The 9,937-nt window shown below is 41.2% G+C and overlaps 1 protein-coding gene across 1 annotated transcript; it reads left to right on the top strand.

The window, feature by feature from the left end:
- The first annotated feature begins 228 nt into the window (after window positions 1–228).
- LOC139353735 (muscle M-line assembly protein unc-89-like) lies at window positions 229–8,328 on the top strand. Its single transcript, XM_070998058.1, has 4 exons — window positions 229–266; window positions 2,556–3,182; window positions 5,789–6,415; window positions 7,689–8,328. The coding sequence occupies exons 1-4, from the start codon at window positions 229–231 to the stop codon at window positions 8,326–8,328; spliced, it is 1,932 nt and encodes a 643-aa protein (XP_070854159.1).
- Window positions 8,329–9,937: the final 1,609 nt, after the last annotated feature.

Below are 9,937 nucleotides of genomic sequence, written 5' to 3'. Positions count from 1 at the left end.
ATTATCAGTATTCGTTATAGTACGTATGGTATTTGATCAGATTTACGGAGCGCTTCTAGTTTGGCTGGAATTTATGATTATAATTCGTCACGAAATTCTTGACGTTCCCAGAAACAGTCGCCCAACGGCACCATCCCTAAAACCCCAAAATTCTTATCGTCTAATGTCACAATCAATTATATATGCTATGTGCTCGATGTTCATTAACACAAATCGGTGTAAAACGTGATGGACTGGATCGACGGTGGGCTACTACTGCCGATATCGTAAGCGTTAAGTCTGTCAGATCCGAGAGCCTCGGAGATTCAATTCTATTGTCATAACTTTAATTGTCAAAGTGACAATTCCAAAATCCAAATCTAGTTTTTAAAATTGGAATTCGAATCCCAAACCAAAAATAAAAACATAGCAAGCGCTTTCTAGTCACTCTCCAAATAGGTTACATGCTTAATGCCAGTCACAACTAAACATCGTACACGCACACACCTTTCTGAAAAAACATGGGATCTAATCATACTATGCTTAAAAAGTAAGTTAAAATATTTTAATGCGAGCACGAACAATACCTTGAAAGGTACGATATTTCAAAATTTAAAAAAAAAACCCAAACAGAAAGGAATGTTACTTCGGCAAGCCGAAGTTTATACATCCTTGCGGTGTTAGGTTTTTATACCCGTTACTCGTAGAGTAAAAGGGTATACTAGATTCGTAGGAAAGTATGTAACAGGCAGAAGGAAGCGTTTCCGACCCCATAAAGTATATATATTCTTGATCAGGATCACCAGCCGAGTCGATCTAGCCATGTCCGTCTGTCCGTCTGTCTGTCTGTCCGGATGAACGCTGAGATCTCGGAAACTATGGGAGCTAGGCTATTGAGATTTGGCGTGCAGATTCCTGAGCTTCCTACGCAGAGCAAGTTTGTTTCAGTAGAGTGCCACGCCCACTCTAACGCCCACAAACCGCCCAAAACTGTGGCTCCTACAGTTTTGATGCTAGAATAAAAATTTTAACTGAAATATAATGTTCTCATCAATAGCTATCAATTGACCCAAAAAAAAGTTTTCCACGCCCACCCTAACGCCCATAAACCGCCCACAAACTTCAAAAAATCGTAAGTATGAATGTGTATACCTCGGAAACTATCAAAGATAGAGAATTGGGATTTCAGATTTAGATTCCGTAGCCTTATGCGCAGCGCAAGTTTGTTACGCGAATATGCCACGCCCACTCTAACGCCCACAAACCGCGAAACCCTGTGATGCCCACAACTTGTATGCTAGATAAAAAATTTTAACTGAAATGTATTGGTCTCGTCCGTCTGTATGTCTGTCCGGATGAACGCAGAGATCTCGGAAACTATGGGAGCTAGGCCATTGAGATTTGGCGTGCAGATTCCTGAGCTTCTTACGCAGCGTAAGTTTGTTTCAGTAGAGTGCCACGCCCATTTTAACGCCCACAAACCGCCCAAAACTGTGGCTCCTACAGTTTTGATGCTAGAATAAAAAATTTTAACTAAAATGTAATGTTTTCATCAATACCTATCGATTGACCCAAAAAAAAGTTCGCCACGCCCACCCTAACGCCCATAAACCGCCCACAAACTTCAAAAAATCGTAAATATGAACGTGGATATCTCGGAAACTATCAAAGATAGAGAATTGGGATGTCAGATTTAGATTCCGTAGCCTTATACGCAGCGCAAGTTTTTTACGCGAATATGCCACGCCCACTCTAACGCCCACAAACCTCAAAAAACCTGACGCCCACAATTTTTATGCTAGATAAAAAATTTTAACTGAAATGTATTGGTCTCGTCAATACCTATCGATTGGTCCAAAAAAAATTTGCCACGCCCACTCTAACGCCCATAACGCTTATATCTGTATATCGCCGGTAGGTGGCGCATTTTAATCTCGCTTTGCTACTTGCATATCTCTATTTAGCTGAGTAACGGGTATCTGATAGTCGAGGTACTCGACTATAGCGTTCTTCCTTGTTTGATACTTGCAAAGTCGGTACAAATTCTAAAACTGGAACACGAATACCAGACCAAAAATAAAAACATAGAAAGCCTTTTCTAATCACTCCACAAATAGGTTAGAAAGGTTAATGCCAGTCACAACTTAGCATCGTACACACGCACACACATACACGACACGTCCAAGCTTAATAAAAAATAAATCTATTTTATATAAAACAATACAGCTTTGAAAAAACTGATAGCAAGCCGTACAACAGTAATCGGTTTTATATCATTTACAAACATCCGTCGGTACAACTACTTAAAAATAATGCGCTTATTTTCTGTTATTTTTAAGAGAAGGTAAATCGGATTAATTAAACGTGAATTCAAATCCTTTTAGCTATATAATTTATAAAGAATATAGTATGCAATTTATTAATTTTTTTTTAACCGAGGCAAGCGTAATCCTATGAACATTGCACTACTCGCCTATAGATAGCTTTATTATCCAATCGTTTAGTGGAAGTCAATCATGTCTTCAACTACTTTACATCAACTAGTTTAAATTTTATACACCTTTTTAATGTTACAGGGAGAAGGAGGCGAAAAATGAAGAGCCGGTAGTCGCTACCGTACCAAAGCCCCCGTCGGGGATCAAGAATCCATCTTTCAAGCCAAGGCGTAGCCGCAACATATCTCAGCGAAAGGGACTTTTATCCATTCCTCCAGTGCACGAGTGTATTGATGAAAACTCGGTGGTCCGAGTGGTCACGCCAGGAAATGTAAGAAAGAGGCGGGCTCCGGTGAATATTACAGCTAAAGAATTGGCCGGAAAGACTAGAGGGAAGGCCGGAACCGTTTCCCCATCAATTCCCACGGAAGAGGACTCTACACCTTTGCAGGAGGAGTGTAACGATTTGGTCTCGCCTAGAAGGAAGGCCGCCCCGAAATCTCATCCAAGGGATGCTCAATTCCGGCAATGGTTTAACAAAGATTATGGCCAGGTCCAAAAGCTACTATCCAGGGTTGGACTAAAGGTGGGACCAAAGGCCAGAGCTAAGCCACGACCCAAACCTGGAGGCAAACCTGTACCCAAGGCGGTACCCAGAGCCAGAGCCACTGGAGCGTCAAAGGGATCAGCCAGAGGAGCTGCGAAGGCAGGAGCGAATGAAAAACCGAAGGTCAAGACAGGAACCTGTGCAACGATCAGGAAAAGAAAGTATAAGTGAAGGTCAAACCTATCGGCACTCCTTCATCAAGCCCCTCGAAAATTATCAGTATTCGTTATAGTACGTATGGTATTTGATCAGATTTACGGAGCGCTTCTAGTTTGGCTGGAATTTATGATTATAATTCGTCACGAAATTCTTGACGTTCCCAGAAACAGTCGCCCAACGGGAGCATCCCTAAAACCCCAAAATTCTTATCATCCAATGTCACAATCAATTATATATGCTATGTGCTCGATGTTCATTAACACTAATCGGTGTAAAACGTGATGGACTGGATCGACGGTGGGCTACTACTGCCGATATCGTAAGCGTTAAGTCTGTCAGATCCGAGAGCCTCGGAGATTCAATTCTATTGTCATAACTTTAATTGTCAAAGTGACAATTCCAAAATCCAAATCTAGTTTTTAAAATTGGAATTCGAATCCCAAACCAAAAATAAAAACATAGCAAGCGCTTTCTAGTCACTCTCCAAATAGGTTACATGCTTAATGCCAGTCACAACTAAACATCGTACACGCACACACCTTTCTGAAAAAACATGGGATCTAATCACACTATGCTTAAAAAGTAAGTTAAAATATTTTAATGCGAGCACGAACAATACCTTGAAAGGTACGATATTTCAAAATTTAAAAAAAAAACCCAAACAGAAAGGAATGTTACTTCGGCAAGCCGAAGTTTATACATCCTTGCGGTGTTAGGTTTTTATACCCGTTACTCGTAGAGTAAAAGGGTATACTAGATTCGTAGGAAAGTATGTAACAGGCAGAAGGAAGCGTTTCCGACCCCATAAAGTATATATATTCTTGATCAGGATCACCAGCCGAGTCGATCTAGCCATGTCCGTCTGTCCGTCTGTCTGTCTGTCCGGATGAACGCTGAGATCTCGGAAACTATGGGAGCTAGGCTATTGAGATTTGGCGTGCAGATTCCTGAGCTTCCTACGCAGAGCAAGTTTGTTTCAGTAGAGTGCCACGCCCACTCTAACGCCCACAAACCGCCCAAAACTGTGGCTCCTACAGTTTTGATGCTAGAATAAAAATTTTAACTGAAATATAATGTTCTCATCAATAGCTATCAATTGACCCAAAAAAAAGTTTTCCACGCCCACCCTAACGCCCATAAACCGCCCACAAACTTCAAAAAATCGTAAGTATGAATGTGTATACCTCGGAAACTATCAAAGATAGAGAATTGGGATTTCAGATTTAGATTCCGTAGCCTTATGCGCAGCGCAAGTTTGTTACGCGAATATGCCACGCCCACTCTAACGCCCACAAACCGCGAAACCCTGTGATGCCCACAACTTGTATGCTAGATAAAAAATTTTAACTGAAATGTATTGGTCTCGTCCGTCTGTATGTCTGTCCGGATGAACGCAGAGATCTCGGAAACTATGGGAGCTAGGCCATTGAGATTTGGCGTGCAGATTCCTGAGCTTCTTACGCAGCGTAAGTTTGTTTCAGTAGAGTGCCACGCCCATTTTAACGCCCACAAACCGCCCAAAACTGTGGCTCCTACAGTTTTGATGCTAGAATAAAAAATTTTAACTAAAATGTAATGTTTTCATCAATACCTATCGATTGACCCAAAAAAAAGTTCGCCACGCCCACCCTAACGCCCATAAACCGCCCACAAACTTCAAAAAATCGTAAATATGAACGTGGATATCTCGGAAACTATCAAAGATAGAGAATTGGGATGTCAGATTTAGATTCCGTAGCCTTATACGCAGCGCAAGTTTTTTACGCGAATATGCCACGCCCACTCTAACGCCCACAAACCGCAAAAAACCTGACGCCCACAATTTTTATGCTAGATAAAAAATTTTAACTGAAATGTATTGGTCTCGTCAATACCTATCGATTGGTCCAAAAAAAATTTGCCACGCCCACTCTAACGCCCATAACGCTTATATCTGTATATCGCCGGTAGGTGGCGCATTTTAATCTCGCTTTGCTACTTGCATATCTCTATTTAGCTGAGTAACGGGTATCTGATAGTCGAGGTACTCGACTATAGCGTTCTTCCTTGTTTGATACTTGCAAAGTCGGTACAAATTCTAAAACTGGAACACGAATACCAGACCAAAAATAAAAACATAGAAAGCCTTTTCTAATCACTCCACAAATAGGTTAGAAAGGTTAATGCCAGTCACAACTTAGCATCGTACACACGCACACACATACACGACACGTCCAAGCTTAATAAAAAATAAATCTATTTTATATAAAACAATACAGCTTTGAAAAAACTGATAGCAAGCCGTACAACAGTAATCGGTTTTATATCATTTACAAACATCCGTCGGTACAACTACTTAAAAATAATGCGCTTATTTTCTGTTATTTTTAAGAGAAGGTAAATCGGATTAATTAAACGTGAATTCAAATCCTTTTAGCTATATAATTTATAAAGAATGTAGTATGCAATTTATTAATTTTTTTTTAACCGAGGCAAGCGTAATCCTATGAACATTGCACTACTCGCCTATAGATAGCTTTATTATCCAATCGTTTAGTGGAAGTCAATCATGTCTTCAACTACTTTACATCAACTAGTTTAAATTTTATACACCTTTTTAATGTTACAGGGAGAAGGAGGCGAAAAATGAAGAGCCGGTAGTCGCTACCGTACCAAAGCCCCCGTCGGGGATCAAGAATCCATCTTTCAAGCCAAGGCGTAGCCGCAACATATCTCAGCGAAAGGGACTTTTATCCATTCCTCCAGTGCACGAGTGTATTGATGAAAACTCGGTGGTCCGAGTGGTCACGCCAGGAAATGTAAGAAAGATGCGGGCTCCGGTGAATATTACAGCTAAAGAATTGGCCGGAAAGACTAGAGGGAAGGCCGGAACCGTTTCCCCATCAATTCCCATGGAAGAGGACTCTACACCTTTGCAGGAGGAGTGTAACGATTTGGTCTCGCCTAGAAGGAAGGCCGCCCCGAAATCTCATCCAAGGGATGCTCAATTCCGGCAATGGTTTACCAAAGATTATGGCCAGGTCCAAAAGCTACTATCCAGGGTTGGACTAAAGGTGGGACCAAAGGCCAGAGCTAAGCCACGACCCAAACCTGGAGGCAAACCTGTACCCAAGGCGGTACCCAGAGCCAGAGCCACTGGAGCGTCAAAGGGATCAGCCAGAGGAGCTGCGAAGGCAGGAGCGAATGAAAAACCGAAGGTCAAGACAGGAACCTGTGCAACGATCAGGAAAAGAAAGTATAAGTGAAGGTCAAACCTATCGGCACTCCTTCATCAAGCCCCTCGAAAATTATCAGTATTCGTTATAGTACGTATGGTATTTGATCAGATTTACGGAGCGCTTCTAGTTTGGCTGGAATTTATGATTATAATTCGTCACGAAATTCTTGACGTTCCCAGAAACAGTCGCCCAACGGGAGCATCCCTAAAACCCCAAAATTCTTATCATCCAATGTCACAATCAATTATATATGCTATGTGCTCGATGTTCATTAACACTAATCGGTGTAAAACGTGATGGACTGGATCGACGGTGGGCTACTACTGCCGATATCGTAAGCGTTAAATCTGTCAGATCCGAGAGCCTCGGATATTCAATTCTATTGTCATAACTTTAATTGTCAAAGTGACAATTCCAAAATCCAAATCTAGTTTTTAAAATTGGAATTCGAAACCCAAACCAAAAATAAAAACATAGCAAGCGCTTTCTAGTCACTCTCCAAATAGGTTACATGCTTAATGCCAGTCACAACTAAACATCGTACACGCACACACCTTTCTGAAAAAACATGGGATCTAATCATACTATGCTTAAAAAGTAAGTTAAAATATTTTAATGCGAGCACGAACAATACCATAAAAGGTACGATATTTCTAAATTAAAAAAAAAACCCAAACAGAATGGAATGTTATACATCCTTGCGGTGTTAGGTTTTTTGAAACTCGCGAAGTCGGTACAAATTCTAAAATTGGAACGCGAATCCCAGACCAAAAATAAAAACATAGAAAGCCTTTTCTAATCACTCCACAAATAGGTTACAAAGGTTAATGCCAGTCACAACTTAGCATCGTACACACGCACACACATACACGACACGTCCAAGCTTAATAAAAAATAAATCTATTTTATATAAAACAATACAGTTTTGAAAAAACTGATAGCAAGCCGTACAACAGTAATCGGTTTTATATCATTTACAAACATCCGTCGGTACAACTACTTAAAAATAATGCGCTTATTTTCTGTTTTTTTTAAGAGAAGGTAAATCGGATTAATTAAACGCGAATTCAACAGTGAATATTAGAAAATCCTTTTAGCTATATAATTTATAAAAAATGTAGTATGCAATTTATTAATTTTTTTTTTAACCGAGGCAAGCGTAATCCTATGAACACTGCACTACTCGCCTATAGATAGCTTTAATATCCAATCGTTTAGTGGAAGTCAATCAAGTCTTCAACTACTTTACATCAACTAATTTAAATTTTATACACCTTATTAATGTTACAGGGAGGAGGAGGAGAAAAATGAAGAGCCGGTAGTCGCTACCGTACCAAAGACCCCGTCGGGGATGAAGAATCCATCTTTCAAGCCAAGGCATAGCCGCAACATATCTCAGCGAAAGGGACTTTTATCCATTCCTCCAGTGCACGAGTGTATTGATGAAAACTCGGTGGTCCGAGTGGTCACGCCAGGAAATGTAAGAAAGAGGCGGGCTCCGGTGATTATTACAGCTAAAGAATTGGCCGGAAAGACTAGAGGGAAGGCCGGAACCGTTTCCCCATCAATTCCCACGGAAGAGGACTCTACACCTTTGCAGGAGGAGTGTAACGATTTGGTCTCGCCTAGAAGGAAGGCCGCCTCGAAATCTTCTCATCCAAGGGATGCTCAATTCCGGCAATGGTTTAACAAAGATTATGGCCAGGTCCGAAAGCTACTATTCAGGGTTGGACTAAAGGTGGGACCAAAGGCCAGAGCTAAGCCACGACATAAACCTGGAGGCAAACCTGTACCCAAGGCGGTACCCAGAGCCAGAGCCACTGGAGCGTCAAAGGGATCAGCCAGAGGAGCTGCGAAGGCAGGAGCGAATGAAAAACCGAAGGTCAAGACAGGAACCCGTGCAACGATCAGGAAAAGAAAGTATAAGTGAAGGTCAAACCTACCGGCACTCCTTCATCAAGACCCTCGAAAATTATCAGTATTCGTTATAGTACGTATGGTATTTGATCAGATTTACGGAGCGCTTCTAGTTTGGCTGGAATTTATGATTATAATTCGTCACGAAATTCTTGACGATCCCAGAAACAGTCGCCCAGTCGTCCCTAAAACCCCAAAATTCTTATCGTCCAATGTCACAATCAATTATATATGCTATGTGCTCGATGTTCATTAACACAAATCGGTGTAAAACGTGATGGACTGGATCGACGGTGTGCTACTACTGCCGATATCGTAAGCGTTAAATCTGTCAGATCCGAGAGCCTCGGAGATTCAATTCTATTGTCATAACTTTAATTGTCAAAGTGACAATTCCAAAATCCGAATCTAGTTTTTAAAATTGGAATTCGAATCCCAAACCCAAAAATAAAAACATAGCAAGCGCTTTCTAGTCACTCTCCAAATAGGTTACATGCTTAATGCCAGTCACAACTAAACATCGTACACGCACACACCTTTCTGAAAAAACATGGGATCTAATCATACTATGCTTAAAAAGTAAGTTAAAATATTTTAATGCGAGCACGAACAATACCTTGAAAGGTACGATATTTCAAAATTTAAAAAAAAAAACCCAAACAGAAAGGAATGTTACTTCGGCAAGCCGAAGTTTATACATCCTTGCGGTGTTAGGTTTTTATACCCGTTACTCGTAGAGTAAAAGGGTATACTAGATTCGTAGGAAAGTATGTAACAGGCAGAAGGAAGCGTTTCCGACCCCATAAAGTATATATATTCTTGATCAGGATCACCAGCCGAGTCGATCTAGCCATGTCCGTCTGTCCGTCTGTCTGTCTGTCCGGATGAACGCTGAGATCTCGGAAACTATGGGAGCTAGGCTATTGAGATTTGGCGTGCAGATTCCTGAGCTTCCTACGCAGAGCAAGTTTGTTTCAGTAGAGTGCCACGCCCACTCTAACGCCCACAAACCGCCCAAAACTGTGGCTCCTACAGTTTTGATGCTAGAATAAAAATTTTAACTGAAATATAATGTTCTCATCAATAGCTATCAATTGACCCAAAAAAAAGTTTTCCACGCCCACCCTAACGCCCATAAACCGCCCACAAACTTCAAAAAATCGTAAGTATGAATGTGTATACCTCGGAAACTATCAAAGATAGAGAATTGGGATTTCAGATTTAGATTCCGTAGCCTTATGCGCAGCGCACTTTTGTTACGCGAATATGCCACGCCCACTCTAACGCCCACAAACCGCGAAACCCTGTGATGCCCACAACTTGTATGCTAGATAAAAAATTTTAACTGAAATGTATTGGTCTCGTCCGTCTGTATGTCTGTCCGGATGAACGCAGAGATCTCGGAAACTATGGGAGCTAGGCCATTGAGATTTGGCGTGCAGATTCCTGAGCTTCTTACGCAGCGTAAGTTTGTTTCAGTAGAGTGCCACGCCCATTTTAACGCCCACAAACCGCCCAAAACTGTGGCTCCTACAGTTTTGATGCTAGAATAAAAAATTTTAACTAAAATGTAATGTTTTCATCAATACCTATCGATTGAGCCAAAAAAAAGTTCGCCACGC

This window comes from Drosophila suzukii, chromosome Y (genome assembly GCF_043229965.1).
Source record: "Drosophila suzukii chromosome Y, CBGP_Dsuzu_IsoJpt1.0, whole genome shotgun sequence".
In the NCBI taxonomy this organism is placed as follows: domain Eukaryota; kingdom Metazoa; phylum Arthropoda; class Insecta; order Diptera; family Drosophilidae; genus Drosophila; species Drosophila suzukii.
The sequence above is the reverse complement of the archived record's forward strand: the minus strand, read 5'-3'. Positions and strand labels throughout refer to the sequence as shown.

Bases quoted from the DNA above. Each gene is read 5' to 3' on its own strand.
- LOC139353735 (XM_070998058.1), top strand. From the start codon at position 229: ATGGACTGGATCGACGGTGGGCTACTACTGCCGATATC. The intron at 267-2,555 runs GTAAGCGTTAAG...TTAATGTTACAG, and splicing joins GGGCTACTACTGCCGATATC to GGAGAAGGAGGCGAAAAATG. The intron at 3,183-5,788 runs GTATAAGTGAAG...TTAATGTTACAG, and splicing joins GCAACGATCAGGAAAAGAAA to GGAGAAGGAGGCGAAAAATG.